This window comes from Diachasmimorpha longicaudata, chromosome 3 (assembly GCF_034640455.1).
Source record: "Diachasmimorpha longicaudata isolate KC_UGA_2023 chromosome 3, iyDiaLong2, whole genome shotgun sequence".
Classification (NCBI taxonomy): Eukaryota; Metazoa; Arthropoda; class Insecta; order Hymenoptera; family Braconidae; genus Diachasmimorpha; species Diachasmimorpha longicaudata.
In genome coordinates, this window is record NC_087227.1 from 10,628,419 (window position 1) to 10,652,275 (window position 23,857).

The following is a 23,857-nucleotide window of genomic DNA, read 5'->3' on the forward strand; positions in this document are numbered from 1 at the left end:
TTTCTCTACCTTGATCAACTTCCAACAGAATCAATTGTTTAATGTGCGAAGGTGAATGATCTGATCGCCGAGCGCTAGTGAAAGCGACAATTCTCTGCAATTTCAACAACATCGAAATCTACTCAGGTGGTTGGCGGGCTTTGACCACGTGCTCTTGCCACGTCAGACTCACGCCTTTCTGTCCCACTCGATAATAGAAAAGTTCTAGCTAGTTCACTCACCACTTACACCTGACAATTCATGCGAACATTTCAGGCGCGTGTCGATGCCGAGGTGGACCTTAACAATTATTTAGCTGATCGATCATTGAGAATATCCAAGGGGTCTTTCAATCATTACGTTTGTCCAGCTACCTGTCAAAATAAAATTCAAATTATATTTTGCACAAATTAAATTTTTATACTATTCGGTGCTTATGAAGAACTAAATGGATGAAATGGGTTGTTTGCAAATTGTTTAAAGGAAATTCTATAACTGGGATTCAAATGAAAGCTCCTGAGTTGCATTCCAGGAGCGAAAATCAGTTTCATCGGGGGAAAAATGGCGAAGTACCTGGAATTCCTGACAGAATATTCGTCATAATTTTTTTCAAATAATGACTGATGTTCTATCAGTCCATCATCTGTTGATTAACAAAAATTGATATTGGAACATGGTGAAACATGTACTGCGCCCGCACCTTCCCAATCCTCCAGTCATGCGCAATCCTCAACAACGCAGTCCCCAGCCACATGGGTAAAATCTCTGTCTCTCTCCCTCTCTCTCTGTTAAATTTATTTTGCAACTAAACTTCAGAGGACGTAGTCACAGTTGGTGGCAGTTGGCGGCTCGAGAACTCGAACGTTTCTGATAAGATTATAAAAAAACGACTGAAATACGTCACACTCCTGTTGTCAGAAGAGCAGGAGTCTCGCTAAGCCCTTGGACACGTTGACATCTTGTGACAGTGATATTTATAAAAAAATATAGAATCTATCGGACGGAGATTTTTTTACCAGTGAGACCAGGAGTTTCAAATTTTTTTCAAAATCATTTCGGAAATTTGAAGCTGCAAAAATGGTGGCCAATCTGACTCTCCCGATAGGCTCGCGCTGCATAAAGTACCTTATGTTCATCTTTAATCTATTATTTGTGGTAAATAATAACATCAATTATTTATTTCTCCAATCTTAAATGTACTGTCGTGTTTTTTTTCTCATTTTCTTTGCGAGTCATGTAGGTTTTCACTGCGCAGATCATTCGGAAATATAGCGATTCATTAATTCCATTTATTTTAATTACATCTGAGGATAATATGGAAGTTGAGGGACAGGATTGCGCAATCTCGTGAAACTGTTGATTTATTCGAATTGGAAAAAACTCTGATTTTGGATGTCTAGAATTATTCACAAAAGGAGACATCGGGGAACCGGGAAAAAATAAATAAAAATCCTCTTGACAATTTGCATTTCTCATTTGACTTAAAATTCATCCATTCATTGAATCCTCTAGCTTAAAGAATTATCTGCTACGAAGATGTGGTGGGAATAAAAGTTCGGAAGTTCCCCCTGTGAGTCATCATATCAAATTCCATTAATTTTGCCCGCAAATAGCTCTCCATAATCATTCATTTCTTCGTCAATTTTATTACGTGATTGCTAACGACTAATTATTATTGGAAAAGGAAGGCAAATGATTGAAAGTGTCTCCTAGTTGGATATAATGTGTGAAAAAAAAAATCGCTGCGGACAGGATTCGAACCTGTGCGGGTAGAACCCAATGGATTTCAAGTCCATCTCCTTAACCGCTCGGACACCGCAGCGTATGCCGAATCATCGAATTTTTAACCATTAAGTCCAAATGTCTCGATTTCCTCTCTAATTCAACAACTACACTAAAAAAATCACATATCTCTCCATTTTCTCATCTTTAAAAATATTTAATTAATTTCTCCGCTCAATAATTTTGATTACTTTAAATACACGTGCAAAGAAAAAATTAAACGAAAAGAACTAATTGCTATATTCAAATAATTTTGGAAAATTACACTTTTGCGTTTGCGTATGATTATTTTCCTCGATAAATGTATTACATGATTTCTTTGAGACTTCTGAAGTCGAAATTCTCTGGGATATTTTATGCAAGTGGAAAAAAAACGATAATTGAATAATGAACATATAAAATGATTCGGAACTCAGAAAATGGTCGTTTCGATGGTTTCAAGGCTGTAAAACCCTTCACATGCTGATGAATGACATAACGCGAGTCGAGAAAACAGTGTAGGCAGGTGGTTGTGCAGAAGGTTAGATCCAATAAAGAAGAAAATATTGTTAATTCTCTGACGATGTAACAAACTGTTCAATGAAATTGAGAAACAACGAGCGGAATATTCGTCATTTGAATATCAATTGAATTTCAGGGATTTTCAAGGTCTACCCAGGACAATAGCACCTCAAAAAATCATCGAAGAACCAATCGAATTCCGCACAAATAATACGATAACAGAATTCAATGGAATTAAAAGGGAAATCCAATAGAACTTCTTATTAAATCCACTAGGTTTTGTATACATTCATTCTTCTACGCGTGTCTTTAAATTAATCCCAGTGAATGGAATGTAATCTTGTTATTAAATGTGAATATCTGGAATTGTTGCTCAAGGGAAACATGTGAAAACATGTCTTTTATGGGGGAAAAATGTCCGATAGGACACAACTCGTGATTGTTTCCAAAATATCACTCATTATCGACACAATCAGTGAGGAAGCCTTCGAATGCTTCACGTAGGTTCAACGCTGAGGTTTCTCATGGAGGAATAATCTGAAACCTGACTAATTTTCCCTGAAATATGTTTGTAGAGAAAAAGAGAATGAAAAAAAAGCAAAGACAACACGACGCACCAATGAATGATTGATTTCAGATCACTGGGATTATTCTCCTGTCAATTGGCGCGACGATCCACGCAGTTTACAGTGACTATCAGCACTTCCTGGACAACAAGTTCCTGTCAGTACCCTCTTTATTAATCGCTGTTGGCTCCATTATATTTTTCATTGCCTTCTTTGGCTGTTGCGGGGCTGTCAGAGAGAACTACTGCATGGTCGTAACGGTAAATCGATGACAACTTAGTATTGACAATTGATTCTCATAAATTGAATGAATAGAATTATAATTATAAAAAAATCAATCGTCAACGACGTAAATCGTAAATTTCCGGAAATTGGTAGTTGAGAAATCATTATCTATTTATAAATATCAACTAATATTTAATACCCGGATTCTAGTTCGCTTCGTTAATGGTTTTTGTCTTCATTCTGGAACTGTCGGCTGGAATTTCCGGCTACGTACTCAGGAACGATGCTGCTGACTTAATTCAAGATAAAATGTTGGCGACGATGAAGAATTACGGAAATGAAAGCGACGAAATTACACTAGTGTGGGACAACCTACAGAAAGACGTGAGTAATTATCGATGACGTGGGAAAAGTAAACGAAGAGAAGAAGAAACCTTTGAATAAATTCTGAATTGAAAATCTCTTTCCACTGTTCTACAGTTCCAGTGTTGCGGGACGACAGGTCCAAATGACTGGAAAACTATGGCTAACATGACGGGATTACCCTTGAGCTGTTGTAAATCACTCCCTGGAGAAATCGGAAACAAAACTTGCGGAATAGAGGATAAGAAGACATTGTATACAGCAGGATGTCTTACGTCTTTTGGGGGATTCATCAAGGGTCACGCTGTGCAACTCGGTGGAGCTGGTCTAGGCATCGCATTTGTTCAGGTGATATGTCAAAACCCTCACACAGTTGTTGGACTGGATGTTTGTCTACTTATTTTTTATGGTTATCTTCACAGAGATAAATGATTCGAATGATCATTCGATTGTGTTTTTCAGGCTGTGGGAATCTGGTTCTCCATCTACCTCGCAAGGGCAATCAAAATGAACTACGAGACAGTCTAGAATGAGAATAAGAGATGATCAATTGAAGAAGGAGAGTTATTCGAGTGCGGGAGAATCATAAGGAAGAATTCATCAGACTGCGATCATTGTAAAAAGAACTTCAGATATTAATATATTCTTGTACACATATTATAACCTCAATTTCATATTATCAATTTGTATTTGAATGATGAGATATTAAAGAAGGGCCTGAGTGAGACGTCATGTTTTATGTAAATCAGAAAGGAATTCAATTATTTAAATCCCTCAACCTACGAAAATGGGCTTTCATTTATCATCCCCTTCATTTTCCTAATTAAAAAAATTTTAACTTCATCAACGAGACGACTTCCTAACTTCAATTCCATAACGACAATCAGACTGAGATCGTACGAAGAGAAGCTCGACCCCGACAAAACAAACAAAATAATCGATGAGAATTTTCCCCTACACTTCTACTAACAACTTATAATCACCTTGCGTCATACGTTGGCTTCGTGCACTGTCGGTTTGTCGTACATTCCCGGCGTTTCATTATCTTCGCGTGATTGTGAGTTTCAGGCGATACGCAAACCTCCATTGCCATTAGTCTCCACGTAGTAGACTGCGTCTGAATAACCGACATTATTAGTATTCTCCCCAAAGAAGTGGAATAAACAAAAGTTCCCCACATATCCGCCAATTCGTTTCACCATTTGGAGAACGCAAAAGGGAGGCCAAAATGGCGGCTACCCACCTTGACGTCGGTCTCAGATGTATAAAATATCTTCTGTGTGCTGTCAATTCACTATTTGTGGTTCGTAAAATAATCAATACTTATTATTATCCCTCGTAATAATTGACATTCATATTTTTCTCCCCTGTCCATTTTCGTACACCCAGTTGCATATTGTTCTGCGCAATTTGGTCGATTGCGTTCGTGACGTCATCGAGGTTGAAGATCGATGATAAAGCAGGGAGAAGTACTTTACGCATGAAGTATGGAGGGAATTTATTATTTATGGAAAAACGGTGGGGGTTGTGACGGGTAATTTACGGAGGGGTCAGTTCAACTCACCACCCAACTTTTGCCTGTCTGGTGGTCTCATTACAGGGGTCTTACCTGCGATCTTATCGACATCGTTAACAGAAACAGATATTCGCATGTAACGACAATATTTTCGAGCCTTTTTCAGAGTTTTTTTTAAATAAACTTCTTTGAATTATCCCATGAAGCCCAAAATCCCCAAAGACATTAACATTAAGTATCAGAACACAATTGCTTTTTTATTAATTTAATTAATTCGATTTGTAGTTGAATTTTATTGCCATCTAGTTGATGAGTTTTGACTGGGAGTTTATTTTTAGAATTACTCCGACTAATAGATTGTTTCGTAGATAAGAGTGTCAATGTCAGGAACTGGCTCAGCTGTGCGATAATGGCAGAATGTAAAAATTGATTTCGTTCTATTGATATTTCTCTCCATTTTTGACAGATTGCACCAATTATTTTTTTATTAGTGTACCATGAACAGATGAGAATCTGTCAGTAATAGGGCTCAGCACTCTAATGAGTATCACTTGTTTTTTTTATCGATGAAGGCAGGAAAATTGTCGATGTTCTGAGAACGTGGAGGAGGTGTTTACCTCGTTTGGAGGAAGGAAATGGAATAACGTTGTTTGAAATCAGAAGAGCTTCGATATCTAGCGTTTTATCCTTGTACAAGACCTAGAGTCATCTAGGATTTAAATTTGCTATCTCTCTTTTAATTTTAATTCTAAACATAAATGTTCTCCTCCCTCTGTCACAACCCTTTCTTTGACAAAAGAATCCCAGTAATCAGTGGAGGGATAAAATAAGGTACGAGGTCGATGGTAAGGTCAGTGTTCATCCGTAAAAGCCCCGGGAAATAGTATAGGGGTGTGGCCTCGGGGAACGTTTTATGTTACATCGTAGTATTGTAGAACGGTCAATAATGCAGAGCCCACGGAGTCCGGTCACACGGTCAATATGACGTGCATTGAGGTCTTAAAGAACTTTAGGACCTCGCAACATCGTCGTAAACGCCCGGAATTAAATTCTGAATCGGTCGATTGAGATATCCAACAAAGAGTTTCTACTATCGCGTCACTCTACCCGTTATCTCGTTATATGATAACAAAGGCGAGGAGAGTTGATTACAGATATCAGTCTCAACTCCAATGGTTCCGAGATATCACAAAATCATGCCAATTATACTTAAAATAAAAAAATATCAGGCGCTTACTGAAATTCTATTTCCGGTTCTTCCTGACATTCTAGTTGACTGGGGTGATGATAATATCCGTAGGCACGACGATTTACGCTGTTTATGAGGACTTCCGACACTTCCTGGATCCGAGTTACTTCTCACCTGCAACACTACTCATTGTTGTTGGCGCCTTAGTCTTTTTCATCGCATTTTTTGGATGTTGCGGAGCGATCAAGGAGAGCACGTGCATGGTCCTAGTCGTGGGTATTTCCATAATATTAAATTCATAATGAATTTGGTACCTATTGAGCTACCCAATCAGCTGGACGATTTACTGATCCTTTTATTCTTCTAGTTTGCAGTGTCACTCTCGATAGTACTTATTCTGGAGGTAGCAGCTGCGATTTCCGCTTACGCACTGCAAGATGGTATCAAAGACGCCCTCGCTGACAGAATGAATGCAACAATGCAGAAATATGGGCATAACACCGAGGCGACAGCAGCCGTTGATTTTATGCAGTCGAGGGTAAATGGACCTTCTGTATTCTTCCTTTTTTAAACGAAAGAAGGTCCATTGAGCTCAGCTTCAGGAAGAAGCTCAATGGACCTCTCTTCAATGTCTTGAAGAAATCATTCTCCAGTAAAAATACCGGAGATTGATCTTCTTGTGCAAGTTTTTATGGATTAAAAATGAAATATTTAGAATGAAGGATATATTAGTGTACTTAATTTCAGTTGAGATGCTGTGGAGTTTATGGTATAGAAGATTGGCAGCCGAACACTATCCCAGAATCCTGCTGCGCCTACTGGTCGAGAGCCCCTGATAGCGACCAGACGGAATGCAGTGGAATTTATCGAGATGGCTGCATTGGGAATATGATGTTGATTGTCGAGAGAAGTGCACTCAATCTGGGAACCGGAGCCATTGCAATCGCATTAATTCAGGTGGATTATTGTTTCACTCTTCAGCACGTTCTTCCTCTTGACGGTGTAATCATATAAAATTGTTGTCTTCTAGTTCACTGGCATAATGTTCGCCTGCACCCTGGGCCGAGCAATTCGTCGTCAGAAAACTGAGCGTGAGCGAAGAAAGTGGGAATTACGACAAAGTTTAGTGGACGGTTACCAACCTCTGGGTAAAACTGATCCTTTCGTCACATTTCCTGTGGTGTACATGCAGCCTTCAGAACCTCTGAAGACCTCCTCCGTGAGTTAAGGGCAATATCGTGATTATTGTTCCGTTGAAGTGGGAATCACAGAGTTTCTTTGAACTCCTTCATTCGCGATATACGAAGATAATGGCAGTGTTGATAAATATATCGGGCTTCGCCACTTCAGTGGATTCTCCCAGACCCCCAAATTTCCGAATTTCGAAGCCAAAAGTATGATAATCAAGTACTTAATTGAATAAATTTTCCCAATCTAATATAATATGTAATAGGAACCAAAATGAATGTGCCTATAATCGTTGTTAAGCATGATAATTAAATTATACAAATTTGTCAATACAGATGATAAACTGTTACTTGTTAATGAAATCAAAGTATTGTATTTTTATGTTTTTCAATAAATTGATATATTGTTAACATAAGCGATTAACTACTTCTGTTATTATTTATGTACCCACGTAATTGTTTAAATCAGTAGTGATGAAATAAGCCATGAGAATCTGTGATGAGTAATTATCCACTCATTTTTGGTTAGCCTCAATGGTGACATTTTTGTTCGTCTAGGGAATTCCATAGGGGAAAAAAATCCGTAGCTCCGGAAATTTAGAAAGATGTCTTAACATTTTTTCCAAATTGACAAGTGCATCATCCAATTTATCAATGATTTTTATTATTGACGTACTTACATAATCTTCCATATTCTGAATTAATCAATTTTCAGTGATAAAATAACGCTCATTACGAGGAACATAAAAAAGATACAATTTCGCCTTGCATTCTCGATAGGTAACATAAACGAAAAATTCGACGATGCTGACATAATTTGATTGCATATTTACATAAATTGACTACCACTGACAAATATGAACAGTTAAAATTTAATTGATGTACCCCTGGATTATTCTCTAATTCTCAAGAGGGAAGAAGATTGATATATCTTCAAAATTGATTGCATAATTCCTATTTAAAATTTTGTGAATGTATCAGAAAACATCACCAGAAATTCTCTGCCTTCGTCAGGACCTCGATAGCTTGATGACTGTGATCACCTCCAGGTAAATAGGGAGGTGTGAATTCTCTATAAGCTATACAAACTCTTCTCGATTCTATGTCCTCGCGGAACACTAAATGGTCCCAGTCATATCTGCAATAGATTTTTCTTAGGAATGAAGCTTGACTTTTTCATTCAACTGTGTAAATAATTGTTTAATTGCCTTTAAAAATATGACACGAATTTGTTTCTCTTTTTTAAGTAGCAAGGATTGAAAGTAATTTTTGAAATACCTGGCGGGTCCGTACAAGACCATCAAGGATCTCTCGGGCATTGGAAGTCTCACTACAAAGTCTCCAACATTTTCGTCCTCAGAATAATTCTTGTCAATCACTGGCGGATATGTAGAAGTCAGGTGACGATTGTATTTCCGTTCGTCTCCATGAAACCTACAAAAAGCCATATAATTTATCTCGTAAATGAAATTAATGTTAATTGAGAGAGTCATCAGAATATTTATAAGTACTCACCGTGTCATAGTGAGTGTAGAATCTCCAAAAACATTGACGGTGACAATTCTCTCTCCCCAGATCCAACAGTCATCGATGTGAGGGTCTATCGAGGCTCCTCGTTCCTTGGTATACTCCAAACTGCATTGCTCGATCGTTCTGAATCCTTTTAACAACGGGATATCATCGAATTTTTCCTGAATAAATTTGGTAGTCCTCGGAAAACCATTGAAATCTCCCAATCGAAGTTTTTTCTTTTTGAAATTGCACTTGGGCCCGTAATTTTGTTTTCTCCGTCCACTCTGAGATATGTCCCAGGGCAAGTTGTCGACGTCTATCAGGAGTTGCTCGCCCTCTCTCGTCGTCAAGAAATCTAGCTGATGCAGAATCATTTGTCAAAAGTTTTTTAGCAATTTTAGAATTGATTCTTGAGCGATGTTTCGGGATTTTTACCTTGATAAATACCCCTGGGTAGGAGATTGGAGTTCCTTGGTGGTGGGGATGGTCCTTAAAAATGTTCATGTCCCATCCGGGATATGCTTTATCACAGGGGGGACAGTATACATAACTAGGAAGCTCCTGATATGAAAAACAAGTGGAAGATTACTGGTCTCCATACACTCTTACTATTTTTGTTGATATAGTCACTGCAATTTCTGATATTAAATGATAAAAAATTACCTGCAGCTCCTTAAACAGATCAGGTTTACAAATATTGAACTCTGTCTCGCAAATCAAGCACGTTCTAATTCCCTTGCACCCACATTTCCTCACTGTCTCCATTCCCCAACCAAAAATTTCGAAAAAAAAAATTGGAAAAACACAATCAACAATAATTGACAACGTCTCACAATAAAGCTTCTCGACACAATAAATTCCACAAAAAATCCTTCAAAAATTTCACTCGCAAGCAATAGTGTCTAAAAGGACAGTTCTTGGAGGTTAGAAAGTCCGCCCCCCTTTATTGACATGTCACGTGCCTGGCGCTGCTATCATCGAAATGAATTAAATGCCACTTTAGGTTATTTCCAAGTATCAACAAAATAGGACCCAACAATTTCCCCTCACAAAGAACCAATCTTAACAAATATCGAGGGATTTTTGGGGGGATAGAATTAAGTCAAAGTCGTGAAAAAGTGATAAATCCTTGGAATGATTTGTCATTTTCGATAAATAGTTGGAAACGCGGCCGTACGGTGAGACTTTCAGTTCACATTCTCTCAGAGAGACAAAAGAGCGAAAGGCTGCGAGATATTCCGCGGATATTCTTCAATATTCATCGACGATAATATTTCTCGCGAATGAAGTATTAAATAGTGATACGCTAGCTTAATTGCTAATTACTTGTGAGTGTGACAGAAATTTTGATGAAAAGGAGAATATCATGATGTCTGAAATGACCAGAGAGGCTAGGTACGTTCCTTTGTAATGAAGGTTTCTCTATGACTTGCTTGCGAAAAGGGAAGGGAAGGTTGTCTCGTTATATCGCTAGCAATCATGTTGATTTTTTGTTTTGAACTGTCAATATTGCATAACATTGCCTCCATCGAAACAAATAATTTGTTCTTTTTGTTGTAGTGCTATGGAGTGCTATGCAAATTTACCTGACGTGGTGGCTAGCATGGAGTCTCTTACTGTTGACACTGGGGTGAGTGGACAACAAGCTAGATATACAATGAGGAAGAGAATCCCCAAGATGACACAAACGACAGAATCATTGAACCGCAGGTATTGAAACAAATGAATTTATTGAATATTCTCTAAATCATAAAATTGAGTCACTGGTAATCAATTACTTAATAATTTAATGAATTCACAGATGTAGTATTAAACCCAAGAAACGTAGCTACTCAACTATGGAAAGTGACACTCAAATCCGTGAATACTATCTAGACAAGACATGGAAGAAGAACCAAAATACTCTGGAGACGATTTACGAGGAGATCGATGGGATGAGTGATAACTCCACAGTGATTAAAGGGAGGAAACTTCGAAGATTGATAAAATTCGATCCAATGACTCAAAAGCCTAATGAGGCGAAGTTGAGGAAGAGACGAGCGAAGATAAAACGGGCATTTGGATCGAAAATTCGCACTAAACCTAACAGTATGGATATGAATGCATTTATTAAGAAATTGAATGAAATTAAAATGCAAAAGAATTGATGTCAACCGAAAGACAATGATACTGTAAATAATTGTCTCAAGTACTAGAAGACTGTTGGAATGTTCAATCGATATTTCATTGATACTAAAGTATTCATAAGAAACGGTTCATTTATTTAGTTCATCTGGTGTCGTTAGTCAAGACATTCACCGAAGTTATGACAAGTAATGATAACGAATCACTGTCTCTGGGTTGAAATCAGGGATCAGCATGAATTTTCTTTTTTTTTTACTGATGAAATAAATTCACTTTTTTACATGAACATGATTTCCATTGGAATTTAATTATTGAATAATTATCTGTAGATGTAAGGATATTTGGTATTTATGATGAGGATTATGCAACATTTAATCATCAGGAATCACTGCCAGTGAGTTGAGCGTGATTTGAATTTGTCAACATTGGTATAAATCTTTAATGCACTGAGTTTTCTATTTTTTTCTCTTGATATAATAGCTTCTACCTTATTACAAAACGGAGTCATAATATAAATGCTATAATTAAGTATAATGAAAGGCTTCAACACTCAAACATATTTTTGTTAAAATTTTCCTACTTATTTGTCTTCCTGCGAACATTTATTGGAGATTCACCTCCTTTTGCGTCTTTCCCTCATTTCATTTAGTTTTGAGCGGATTTTTATCACGTTTTTATATAACAGGTACTTGATAATTTCTCGCAGCCCTCATATTCTCTGAATTTCCCCTGGTGCTCGTGAAAATCAGAGCTCTCGAGATTCACACACGCACATCGGTTTTTAGGGCTTGAGGGCTCTTCGAAGTATTGTTTGGGAACTCCTGTCCAATCTCTCGAGATTCCACCACTGAAAGAATTGACCATCATAAATTATTTTGTTCAATGTTGATCATATACATGTGCCGAATTGTTTAGAAAACGGCAGGCCATGACGATATTGAGGTTTTTACCTTTGAGGCGAGCACCAAACTCTAGTTCCAACCTCGGGCTTCCACTCTACGTTACAAGGTGGAAATTTCTTCTTCATTTCCTCCTGAACGGTGTCTGCTTCATCGGCTATTTTCACTTTGTCCATAAACTCGTGATACGCTATTGTTGGATCACCATTTTTGTCGTAAAATTTACCCACCAATTTACCTGGAGATGGACAACCCCTGATGTTACTGTACTTAAATAAGTGAAGTTCTAGTACGACTACAGCTTCAAGGAAGTCGTGCCTTTTTTTTGATGGAACATTTGTTCAAGAATTCATTAATAACGGTGCGCGAGTTTTTGTCTAATCTGATCATAAATTCCTTGGCGTAATATAGCGGAAAAGCGAATTATTTATTTTATTTTTGCTGGGATTTAATGTTCTCGTTGCCCCACGAAAACCTGGAGAAAATTAAGTTCATACCTTTGTACACATATTTTTCATCGTAGAATTTGATCCAACCCATGATGGACTTTGCTTGCGAGTTAGTTAGACTGGAAACATCGTTGGTGGGATTTTTATTGTTGAATTCGCCAGTGACAAAAGCCAAAGTTGCGTCTTTTCCTGTCAAAAAATCAGGAATTGAATTTCTACAATTTGATTTTTTATGCCCATAAAAATTTCTAGTTTTTTTCTATTTTTGTCCGCTGATCGATATGACGAGCTGTTCTACCATAACGACTATTTTTCGTGGAACGACAACCAGAACTCTCATAATTAATTTTGATTTTCAATTTCAAGAATGTGGTTTGAACTACTGATCGACATTTTCCAAACTAAAATCTTCTCTCTCCGGTGGAAACAAAACATCCAAAATCACCCATTTCAATATAACGGACCTCAAACGATCTACATGGGAATCTTTTTCGTTAAATGAGGTGAGAGCGGTCTATTAGACCGGGCCATACAAATTTTTCTATCGCCCTTCACCTTTGGAACATGTCTTAGAAGCTTCACTCGTCTCGTCTCAATACTAATAAACTTGCTGATGAGATCATCTTTAATTAGCGAACAGAAATAAATGAAAAATTCCTGATGGGAAAAAACGTCATTCTGTTCTTCACTGCTCTTCACAAATAATTCTTAAATGCAGAATCCACAGAAAAGTATCGCATTCTAGCGGTTTCAAGGAAAGGAAAAATTTGTGAACGAGAACAACGCTGACATAAAATAAAAACCCTCATTCTTCTGAAGACCAGAACAGTCAACCATAACGGATGATTTTAGAAGAATATAATTCTTCTAGAGACTAGAACATTCAATCATAACGGAAGATTTTAGAAGTGAAGAAATGTTTTTCTTTTACACTCCATTTTCTTCGCAGAGCCACAATTCATGAAGTAGTTGCTGTTTACAGGAAATTATTTGCATAATCAACAGGTTTCAAAGACAATTTCATCCGGTATTGCGAATTCTAAAGTTTGAAACACGTATTTATGAATTTATAATTGTAAACGTACAATGACCGGAGGCGAATCCAATTTACTTAGAATTTGCATAACAAGGAAGACTGACGAAAAAAATTGTAAAACGCGAACACAATGACTAGCAATTAGAAAAAGTAATTGGCCTATTGTTTCAGAAGCTAGAATACGCAGTCATTATTACCCGATAACTAAACAATCTACAGGAACCTATAGGAAGTGAGCAACTTGAATTTTATAATAAAAAAAATGGCAAATCCACTGAAAATATCTCCCGAATTCCCTTGGTTTTTGTTGTAATTTTTTGTAAAATAAAAACGTTGAAAATAAAATAATAATTACCGACGAATCCATGATAGCTTCCTCCAGGTGAATAATGTTTCTCTCCACCACTGACATCGTAAACCCGTCCCAAAATTGCCAAATACAGTCCATCCTTGGAATTTGAAAATTTCGCCAACTGATCTTCACTGTAAAGTACCGAATTCCCTCCGTTTTTGTCGCTTTTTGTGTCCTGTTTGTCAACTCCAGCGACAGCCTGACTCTCAGAATATTTGGAATAAATTTGATAGGCACCAGGTACATCCCCGGTAAGTGCTTTATGTGCTATACTTCTGTAAACATCATTTGTGTAAATGGTGTAAAACAGAGCAATCAGCACCGGAAACCACATGTAACTTTTCGTCCCATCGGCCATTTTTTACTCTCCAGTGATACCAGGATCCTTGAGATCAGCCGACGACGACGGATCAACAGCAACTGTTGATGTACTTGGATCACTGTTCAATTCACGTCTTCATTAGGAAGAATAGAGTGCTCATTTACAAAGAGAAACCACGTGGACAGGTGAGGGGAAATGATTTTCTTCGGGTGTTTTCGCCGTTCTGTTGGTAGTGTAAAGAAGGTGCACCTGTGCAGGTGAAATTTTAAATATTATGCCAGACATTTTAATATTAATTTATCTAAATGAGTTTCGTGCGAACAATGTTTTCTTTCAAACCTGCGAAAATTTAATTATTGTTTAGGTTAAACCTGGAGTCATTTATCATTCGATCGTAACAAAAAACATTTTTTTCGCAGATAATAATAACAAATAAACCACTGTTTGGAAATGAGTTTTATTATTCATGAGGAAGAAACAAATATTTTTATAAATATAAATATTTTGCGCAGTATAACTTTGATTCCATTGAATCGATCGATTGGACAGTAATGCCTGGTGAATCCTATGTCTCATTTATGGCAAAAAGCTTGTTTTGATAATTTACTGCCACCTGCTTCGACCCAACAATTCACGAACAAATCAGCAACAGCAGATTCTGATGTACCTTTTGCATTTGCTAATGAATGAAGATTAGAAAATAGTCAGTATGTACAGGGATAACGAGTGAGTGGAGAACACAAGTAATGTATCTTGGAATTGCATTCTTAATTTGTATCATTTACCTTTATCAACACATGTAGAAAATAGCTTCCTTATTAACTCCGCGTACTCAGGATTTTTTAGAAGCTGATTGACGTCATTCATCACTTTATCTTTGTCCAATTTTTCATTTGGTAAAATCTGGAATTGGAAATTCAATGGAGGATTAGGAGCAATTCAAACATGGACCTTCTGGAGCATTTAACAGAGGACTTCCTGATTTGTTTGGGGCATAAATATAATTAATTATTTTGCAGATTGTAATAATACTGCTTGCTATTACCCAGCCAAGGACCTTCAGAGGGCACAGATTATCTTGACGATTTTGGTTATAAATGCATTCCGTGATGCCCTTCGTGAAAGGAGCCGATTCACAGATATCCTGAATCTCGTGCTCTGCCTCATCCTCACTTGGCACCGAAAATAGTTGAACACAAATCTATCAACGAAATTTAAAATAACGAAAGTTGTACCTGAGGAAATGGCATGTAACCCAAAGTTATAAAATGCCACGAGGTGCGTATGAAAATTATTTTATTTAATTGTGTGACCAAAAAGAATGAAAACATAATGAGGACGTAAAACAGAAGGAATATAATAAAGATTATAATAATTTGACTCACGGCAGCTGCTGTAACCACCACCATAGAAATCAAAATTCTCTTGTTTCCTATTTCTCGAGATATTGAAAAACTTCTAGGATTTATATGGAACATCACGTTGGGGGAAAATTATCAATAAATCTTGGCAAATATTTTAAATTTCTAGGAGTGAATTTATCGTGGAGAATTGTTTTGCCAAAATTCAAAAAACAAGGCGAATGGTGGATAAACTGCATGAATAGCTCAATCGCATAGTTGCAAACAGTGACAAATGTTGAAAGTCGATTGTACACTCAATGACCGTGTGCTTTATTATTACGTCCACTGATAACAAAACAACTGTTTTACCTCGGTTTAGTCTGTAACTTGGAATTTTAGTGGGAGATTTTTCATGTCACTTTTAACAGGCTTCATTGGCCCGAAATAAACTATAGAATTTATGTTGCATTTCTTATCAACTTAATGATAAGATTTCCGAAGGTATTTCAAAAATAGATGTAGAGAGTGCATACTGCAAAGTTTAGCAATTTTTTATTTATTTTGTTTCGAGTGAAAAAATCAAATATCTAAAAAATAAAATCTACAAATTCTGTTTGAATTTTTTAAAAAATGCATTAGGTTTTCTGAGCTACCTCTACCGACATTATTTAATTATTATTTTTTTGCAAATGTGTCAATGTTCCAGTTCAAATCCTCTCGTTATAGTACTCTCTAACGGTAGAACTCCATTTCAATTGAATATTTTTGAATTAGGCGCCGCATTCACTCAACAATGGCGTGTCTTTCAAGAAAAGAAATTCCCTACAACAAGTTCTCATCTATTTATTTTTGCTCTCATTTCATCGATGTTTTTTTTACTTTTTCGTGCGCCCTTAGACCTCTCGAATGTCCTGACGTCACTGCGACGCCAAACGTCAAATTACTGTGGAATATCGAGCGGATTTCAGATGGCAATGCCACGACGTGTCCCCACGAGCATCGATTGTTGACTTTTTACATTTTTATATCGTCAACAACAATTGAAACAACCGGTTCATATTTTTTTATGTGTAATCAACTTTGTTATTTCCTAAAATTCAGCAATTTAGTGAGTTAGTGGAAGATAATTATCAAGAGTGATGGGGAATGCTGATACTAAACTCAACTTTCGGAAGGCTGTTGTCCAGCTGACATCAAAAACTCAAGTAAGATTCAAAGAAAAATAATGTTTAATTGCCAAATTGTCCAATTCGTGTGATGAAATTGGAATTAATATTCAATGGAATGTTCTGCTTCATATTTTTTCATCTGAAATGTGATTTGCTGATCAGGTTGTCTCTTAAAGATGTTCATTTATTTTTTTATGATTATCTCAATTGAATAAATAAATTGGGAAAATAATGGGATATTTTGTACACAGATCACCCTATTGGGTTTATGAGAATGTCAGGAGAGGGTTTTTTGCAACTGTCAAAATTTCTGGAGTTTCCGAAATTTATGATTTTGTGTTAACTTTAACTCTTAAATTTTTTCCCAGGTAATTGACGCTAGTGATGATAACTTCTGGGATCAGTTTTGGTCGGAGAATGTCTCGTGTGTGCAAGACATCTTCACACTGATCCCAGCAGCAGAAATAAGGGTTCTGAGGGAGGAAGCGCCAGCAAACTTGGCAACTTTATGTTATAAAGCAGTGGAGAAGCTGGTAAAGGCTGTGGACAATAGCTGTAGGACCCAGAGGGAGCATCAGACCGTCCTCAACTGTTGCAGACTATTGACGAGACTTTTACCTTATATTTTCGAAGATCCTGACTGGAAGGGGTTCTTCTGGTCGAGTTTACCTGGGAAAGAGGAAGAGGACGAGAGTGTGCCCTTGGCACATTCATTACTGAATGCCATATGTGATTTACTGTTCTGCCCTGACTTTACTGTTGCTTCCGGAAGGAAATCTGGACCAGACAAAGCAGAAGAGTTACAATCAATCGACAGTTGCGAGTACATATGGGAGGCGGGGGTTGGTTTTGCTCACTCACCACCTCGTCATCTGGTCCTCGATGCCAACAGAACGGAACTCCTCAAGCTCCTTCTTACGTGCTTCAGTGAAACAATGTACAATCCCCCAAGTGATCTATCGATAACGCCAAATCGATGGATCCAACATCTCACGAGTCCTGAGAATCGACACGCATTGCCCATGTTTACCTCATTATTGAATACTGTTTCCGCTTATAATCCAGTTGGACTCGGTGTTCCCTACAATCATCTTCTCTTCACTGATTCCATGGAGCCTTTGGTCGACATTGCACTGCAAATTCTCATCGTCACCTTGGATCACGACACCAGTGGAAATGCTGCCAACTGCGAGGAGTCGGGAATCAGTGGAGATAATTTATTCATCAACTATTTGAGCCGAATTCACAGAGATGAAGGTAATTCATCCCTTTATCTATTTTAGCCTAGGGATTTTCACACAATTCATACGATCAAAGAAGAATTTATTACTCCCAATGCATTAACGAGGTTTCGTTTAATTTTAGACTTTCAATTCGTGTTGCGAGGTATCACGAGACTCCTGAATAATCCCCTGACCCAAACATACCTTCCAAACTCCACAAAGAAGGTCCACTTTCATCAAGAACTGTTAGTATTCTTCTGGAAAATGTGTGATTATAACAAAAAATTTTTGTACTACGTTCTAAAGAGTTCTGATGTTCTGGAAGTACTGGTGCCTATTTTATATCATCTGAATGACTCCCGAGCTGATCAATGTGAGTATTCCCTTTTTCAAAATTCAATTTCCTTTAACAACTCACAAGATATTTTTATTTTATTTTTTTTTCTCTGCAGCACGAGTGGGTTTAATGCATATCGGTGTTTTCATTCTCCTTTTACTATCTGGAGAGCGAAATTTTGGAGTCAGATTGAATAAACCATATACTGCAACCGTGCCCATGGATATTCCCGTGTTCACAGGTATGAAATTTAGAAATAAAAAATTATTGTGAGGTGATTAGTAATTTCTTATTCTCCTGTATTGTTGGGAACCATTTCCACTCGGGTTCTCGATTTATCTTGTTTTTTATAGATTATAGCTACTTATTTCAATTCCTCTTTCATGATATTATCCAGGTACACATGCGGATCTCCTTGTAACAGTGTTCCACAAGATAATCACCACTGGACACCAAAGACTTCAGCCCCTCTTCGACTGTTTGTTAACGATTCTCGTTAACGTCTCGCCCTACCTAAAAACACTTTCCATGGTAGCCAGTACCAAACTCCTGCATTTACTCGAGGCATTTAGCACACCCTGGTTTTTATTCTCCGCCCCCACGAATCATCATCTGGTATTTTTTCTACTGGAAATATTCAACAACATCATTCAGGTGAATTTAGTCACACTTTACTCTGAAAATTAAAATCTGATGGATTCTTTTCTTTTATCTGTAGTATCAATTCGACGGCAACAGCAATTTGGTTTACACGATAATCCGTAAACGTCAAGTGTTCCATGCCCTCGCGAATCTCCCGATTGACTGCAGTACTATAGCGAAATCCCTGAGCAAACGTCAACGAAAGCAGATCCCATCGACGAGTGTCTCTACTGAGAACGTCAGCGAGGCTGCAATGGAGGGATCCCATCCAGCTCAACCAGCTGAGCCGGGGACATTGAAAGCGACACTTTTGGAGACCCCTGGGATCGAAAACATGACTGAGAAGGAGTCTGCACATCCTCTGAGCCCGTCAATCGATGTTAACATCAGTAAATCGGTCGGTGAGGCCAATGGGAAGGATGAGGAAGAGGCGGAAGATAAGCCAACGCAGAAATCAATCGTTCCTGTGAGTTATTAATGCACATAACGAGAAACGAGGTATTATTGTACTTCCTATTTAAAATTAATGGAATCACTTTTGCTTTCATTACAGAAAAGTGGAATTCGTGTGACTGATGAGGTTGTGAGTCCCAACAATCAATGGGTACCCACAGGTGATTGGGTATATCAATGGAAGTCAAAATTGCCTCTACAAACAATCATGAGATTACTTCAAGTACTCGTACCTCAAGTGGAGAAAATTTGTATTGACAAGTGAGTATTGAAGGTAGGAATCTCTTGAAAAATTGCGGAGATTGAAAAAATTTCTTGCAATTGTTCCAGGGGCTTAACCGATGAAAGTGAGATTTTAAAATTCCTACAACATGGAACACTGGTCGGTCTTCTGCCTGTTCCCCATCCAATACTAATCCGTCGATACCAGGCCAATGCTGGGACGACAGCCTGGTTTCGCACCTACATGTGGGGGGTAATTTACCTCAGAAACGTCGAGCCTCCAATTTGGTACGACACAGATGTGAAACTCTTCGAAATTCAAAGAGTCTAGAACACACACAAACATCCCAAATATGCGCATACGTATGAAAAAGAAGAAAAATTTTATTCGCCTGATACATGGATCTGTACAGTTTTAATTATGCAATTCAATAATTAATCACATCACAGTGATCAGAGAAAATAAATATAGAATTAAATTAAGTTATCGAATGAGGAAAAATGATTTCGCTTTTCCTATTTCGTTGCACCGAGATGTCGTGAAGTGAAAGGGACAAGTTCAACGATTCCATACAGATTATTGTGGTATCTCTAGCTTAGTGTGCCCAGAGAACAATTGCAAATGGGAATTGAATAAATTCTATCAGCTAATTCACTGTTGACATGCTGGATCGCTTTCTGTATCGGACTATATCTTGTAAAAAAAATTTGCTCGTACTTTTCAATAAATATTTTCATCCCAGAGATATTGGTAAAATAACTTGCTATCTTTCACTTCATGAGTCATTTTTTTTCTTAATGTATGAGTGTTGATTTGAGACATCTTTTGTAATGCTTTAATTAGTTGAGATACCCTGGTTCGAAAAAAAATTAATCAATTGTACAGTTTTAAGTAGAAACAAATGAATTAGCAGAATTTTCCAACGAAATAATCCTTTGCGAGACTAAAATAAATTTAATAAATTTTCCATGTTGTAATTACCGATTTTTTTATTAGGGTATCTTCAAGGTAGTTGTACTGCCAAAGTTCAGTTGAACAACTGCTTCATATTTACATAAATGATTAAACAATAGCTGGGCTTAAATACTTGTTACTTAAGAGTTGTGCAATTGTAAGAAATATAAATTTTTGTTTGTGAATTTTTTAACGTTCGAAATATTATTTCATTTGGCACATGCTTGCGACCTAATTTCCAATGGAACGTTACAATAATACAATTTATTTGCATTCAAGATAGAATTATGTCCCTTTAGGCCTTCAGAACATTATCTTCAAGTTCGTAATAATCTTTTATATTTTGTCGATGAGATCAAGTGCGCGGCTTCCTACGGAAATAAATTTTTGGTAGTACAACTACTGCCCAATAGATTTCTTTAAATATATTCCGTAAACAAATGAAAATTAAAAGTTGACTATTCATCCACTTTCCCACTCGTTAAAATATTCATTTCTTCACATAATCAAAAAAATACAAATTTTCTATTCGATTTAAATATCTTTCTTCATGTCAACCTACTGAATTTTGTATTGAAGTGGAAAAAGTGATATAGAATTATTTTTTTACACGAATTATGGAATGATTATGTTAGATTAATTTTGAGAGAACATTTCAGAAGACATTTCTATATATTCTTGTCTCGACGTTTTGACAAAGTTAAACCACTTCAATACAGAATCATTTCATCGCATGACAACTATTCCGAGACACTAGTGGTCCCGGCATGTCCCGTGGCCTTATCGTAAGAAGGTGGAGGTGCCTCAACGTCTGAGGGTTCAGCCTGTGGAATGAGTATAGCAATATGATAGGGTGGAGGTGATGGGGATCCGGGTGGAGCTGTTGGAGCTGGCATTGGGACTCTCAGTGTTTGCACCTGGGGTCTTAACTCGGCTGAATTAACAGCGTAATAACAGACGTGATGAGGGCAGACCTCTTGATGATTGTTCTGGTTTCGTTCGGCATTTCTCGCACGTCGAGTTATTGTAAAAAAACATCCAGATATCAGTAGAGTGAGTAGAAGTCCACAGAATATTAAAACATCGGGACCAGTGTCCGACTAAGTGAAAAAATTATCAGAATTTTTAATTTCTGGAGATTGATTGTGCATTGAAATAGTACTCATATACACTTGAATGAAATTCACGAGAATGTTATGGAATATAGAGATCATTTATTCATGATTTATTACGAATAAAATGAAATGGATGTTTAACTTCATTTGTTAAACTGTCAGACAAAGGGAAAATAAATGGGCAACGTTTTGGTGGCTGTCCGGGGCATAATCGATCGCGTTGGTGATTGTTTTTTGTTATTGCGATTGTCCGTCATGTATTACAAATTGTTCAGTAGACTCTGAAGCCCATTAACAATTTGAATTTCATCAACGTATCTCTTTAATTGGGGGATTATTGCTGTTTGTGAGAGAAATTTGCTATTTACCCTCATTTTTAATGACGGATAATCGTATTCATAGCATTAATTGGTTATCAGAGAAAAGCGAATCCTAATAATTTATATTTTAATATATGCTGCTGTTAGCGGCAGGCCGTGTGTACGCGATAAATTCTCACGATAAATTCATATTCGGGATTTATTTATTCTGCAGACCAAAGCTTTTAAAAATTCATTGCCGAGCATTTGCGTTCAATTCAATACTTATGAAAATTTTTTAAAGAATTATCTACTTACTTTATTCCCAAAATAAAATTTAGCAATTGACACAAAACCAGATGCAACGACGAAAGTGATCCATACGCCGCATCGAAGTCTATAGCCCGCCAACTCAGCATCTCTCATTTCCGGAAATTCCAAAATAGCTCCATTTGCGTTGGGATCGCTGGAGATAACCCTGCGAGGTTGGGCCGAAGTCGTGACAAGACTGGAAAAATGTTATATCCACGATATTTAATAATCGAAAGTCCCCCTAATCCTGGCAAAATGGTACACTACTTTCTTGTGAATAAGCTTTCTGTTTCTTCAGTGTCTATCAACTTTTCTCTCAATATTCGAGTCATGATTTTGCTTTTGTTCTCAGCGTAAAAGTTAGACATCCCAGTGAAATAATTCATTTTTCAAACCTACTGAGAAATTGTATTAGTTTGTTGGCCACGCCGATTGTTCCTCCCGGTCTCTTCACTTCTCCTCGAATGCCCTTGACATCGAACCTGCTCAATTCTGCGTTGCTCTCCACTGCTGGAGTTGACAATCCAATTGGCATTCGGACGATGAGGCGAAATCATGGATCCCCCACCTAGGCAGTCTCTTCTCCCTCCTAGCTGGCCTAAAATCCAAAAATCAATGTGAAAAATTTTGCGATTTAAAAATGCGAATAGGACTGTTTGGAGATGCTCATCATAGTTTTCAGGCAGATATGATAAACACCGTGGATTTCGAATGCGGGCAGCACCTCTGAACTTCCCAGACCTTATGCAGGAAGTGCAGGTTAGTGCGGGAACAAAAATATTAATCATTATTCATATATTCTTCCACAACTGAGGATAGTAAAAATTGAACAATCGAATTCTTTCAACGGTTATTTTTTTACACAATAGTTCCTCCTGTAACTAAAGCAATATGTATACGCAGAATGCCCATAAACATAAATTATTCATCATAAAAGCTTGACGATGAGCTTTATATGATGTAGCAAATTTGTTTTTTTATGATATTCCAAGTTTAATCCAGAATATTTTCCTGATTCTGATGTCTCATTCCTCGCAGTAAGTTCCTAGATAGCTCTGGAAAAAAACATCAATTCCTTCGCTTTGTTCAAGTCAAAATAGTAATAATAACCATATTGATAATCTGAATTACCTCGAGTCTTCAATAACGGTATAGAAGCCGGTAACGAGGATGCAGTGACCGCTGCAGCCGCGGCGTGATACGTCCCCCTCCTGCACCCTCCAATCACATGGGATCTCCCGGCAGGTTTACTAATCCAAAAATGCATCAGGTATTCCCAACCCCCCACTGACAATCACTCCCTACACATTAAAATCTTCAAATCTCTTTGAACCAATTGTCACTCGAATTACCTTTCAATCGCAGTGAATTAGTAGGCCTGGAGTCTGGAAGCTCTCCAGACCCATATCAAAAGCTCATCAATAACCCCGAAGCATTCGTTACTCCTTCTCATATTGCTCCCACTGGATGAACCATTGTTAATAATCTAATGACACTCTTCCCCAACTATTCAAGTGCCCATTAATTTGAATCCCCAAATTGTTCCAAAATTCTCCACAAAAATTCCCGTAAATGGCCCAACATCACGAAAATCCTACCGATGTAAATCGACTTTTCAATTGACCGGAGGAACTATTTTTCACACATTTTTTGAATTATTTATCATCCAGTTGTTGTGAAAATTCGCGAGTGATTGGCGAGTCGTGAACAGGACGCAAAGTGCATGCAAGATCACTAGCATCGACTGCTCCTGCGCCCTGCATCCAGACTCCCAGGAATCCGTCT

At 37.5% G+C, this 23,857-nt stretch overlaps 7 protein-coding genes and 1 non-coding gene across 10 annotated transcripts; 3 read left to right on the forward strand and 5 right to left on the reverse strand.

The window, feature by feature from the left end:
• Positions 1 to 789: 789 nt before the first annotated feature.
• Positions 790 to 7,724, forward strand: LOC135159963 (uncharacterized). Its single transcript, XM_064116046.1, has 8 exons — positions 790 to 1,134; positions 2,900 to 3,088; positions 3,264 to 3,437; positions 3,534 to 3,764; positions 6,205 to 6,393; positions 6,489 to 6,659; positions 6,869 to 7,078; positions 7,152 to 7,724. The coding sequence occupies exons 1-8, from the start codon at positions 1,057 to 1,059 to the stop codon at positions 7,347 to 7,349; spliced, it is 1,440 nt and encodes a 479-aa protein (XP_063972116.1). The 5' UTR covers positions 790 to 1,056; the 3' UTR covers positions 7,350 to 7,724.
• On the reverse strand, positions 1,720 to 1,801 carry Trnas-uga (transfer RNA serine (anticodon UGA)). The gene has a single exon. It is a non-coding gene; the product is annotated as a tRNA-Ser (tRNA).
• Positions 7,725 to 7,950: 226 nt separating the features above from the next.
• Positions 7,951 to 9,738, reverse strand: LOC135159954 (alpha-ketoglutarate-dependent dioxygenase alkB homolog 4). Of its 2 annotated transcripts, none has more exons than XM_064116034.1 (5): positions 9,484 to 9,738; positions 9,256 to 9,381; positions 8,824 to 9,179; positions 8,587 to 8,742; positions 7,951 to 8,446 (listed from the first exon to the last, which is right to left on the reverse strand). In XM_064116034.1, the coding sequence occupies exons 1-5, from the start codon at positions 9,583 to 9,585 to the stop codon at positions 8,296 to 8,298; spliced, it is 891 nt and encodes a 296-aa protein (XP_063972104.1). In that variant the 5' UTR covers positions 9,586 to 9,738; the 3' UTR covers positions 7,951 to 8,295. The 2 variants fall into 2 exon arrangements, with proteins under 2 accessions (XP_063972104.1, XP_063972105.1); XM_064116035.1 differs by having other exon boundaries at positions 9,256 to 9,408; positions 9,484 to 9,666.
• A 103-nt stretch (positions 9,739 to 9,841) lies between these two features.
• LOC135159961 (uncharacterized) lies at positions 9,842 to 11,230 on the forward strand. Its single transcript, XM_064116044.1, has 3 exons — positions 9,842 to 10,215; positions 10,381 to 10,530; positions 10,622 to 11,230. Exons 1-3 carry the CDS (start codon positions 10,187 to 10,189, stop codon positions 10,965 to 10,967), a joined length of 525 nt encoding a protein of 174 aa, XP_063972114.1. The 5' UTR covers positions 9,842 to 10,186; the 3' UTR covers positions 10,968 to 11,230.
• Positions 11,231 to 11,391: 161 nt separating this feature from the next.
• LOC135159957 (neuferricin) lies at positions 11,392 to 14,177 on the reverse strand. The gene is made up of 4 exons (XM_064116038.1): positions 13,684 to 14,177; positions 12,341 to 12,481; positions 11,895 to 12,081; positions 11,392 to 11,791 (listed from the first exon to the last, which is right to left on the reverse strand). The coding sequence occupies exons 1-4, from the start codon at positions 14,036 to 14,038 to the stop codon at positions 11,611 to 11,613; spliced, it is 864 nt and encodes a 287-aa protein (XP_063972108.1). The 5' UTR covers positions 14,039 to 14,177; the 3' UTR covers positions 11,392 to 11,610.
• Positions 14,178 to 14,440: 263 nt separating this feature from the next.
• LOC135159962 (uncharacterized) lies at positions 14,441 to 15,695 on the reverse strand. The gene is made up of 4 exons (XM_064116045.1): positions 15,388 to 15,695; positions 15,048 to 15,203; positions 14,788 to 14,905; positions 14,441 to 14,681 (listed from the first exon to the last, which is right to left on the reverse strand). Exons 1-4 carry the CDS (start codon positions 15,478 to 15,480, stop codon positions 14,575 to 14,577), a joined length of 474 nt encoding a protein of 157 aa, XP_063972115.1. The 5' UTR covers positions 15,481 to 15,695; the 3' UTR covers positions 14,441 to 14,574.
• A 488-nt stretch (positions 15,696 to 16,183) lies between these two features.
• Positions 16,184 to 20,531, forward strand: LOC135159943 (protein HID1). Its single transcript, XM_064116017.1, has 8 exons — positions 16,184 to 16,550; positions 16,883 to 17,771; positions 17,880 to 18,110; positions 18,190 to 18,315; positions 18,472 to 18,728; positions 18,793 to 19,182; positions 19,270 to 19,430; positions 19,500 to 20,531. The coding sequence occupies exons 1-8, from the start codon at positions 16,485 to 16,487 to the stop codon at positions 19,720 to 19,722; spliced, it is 2,343 nt and encodes a 780-aa protein (XP_063972087.1). The 5' UTR covers positions 16,184 to 16,484; the 3' UTR covers positions 19,723 to 20,531.
• Positions 19,752 to 23,857, reverse strand: LOC135159955 (uncharacterized). 2 transcript variants are annotated; one of them, XM_064116037.1, is made up of 5 exons: positions 23,425 to 23,857; positions 23,204 to 23,359; positions 22,472 to 22,670; positions 22,079 to 22,268; positions 19,752 to 21,446 (listed from the first exon to the last, which is right to left on the reverse strand). In XM_064116037.1, exons 2-5 carry the CDS (start codon positions 23,337 to 23,339, stop codon positions 21,087 to 21,089), a joined length of 885 nt encoding a protein of 294 aa, XP_063972107.1. In that variant the 5' UTR covers positions 23,340 to 23,359; positions 23,425 to 23,857; the 3' UTR covers positions 19,752 to 21,086. The 2 variants fall into 2 exon arrangements, with proteins under 2 accessions (XP_063972107.1, XP_063972106.1); XM_064116036.1 differs by having other exon boundaries at positions 23,204 to 23,856.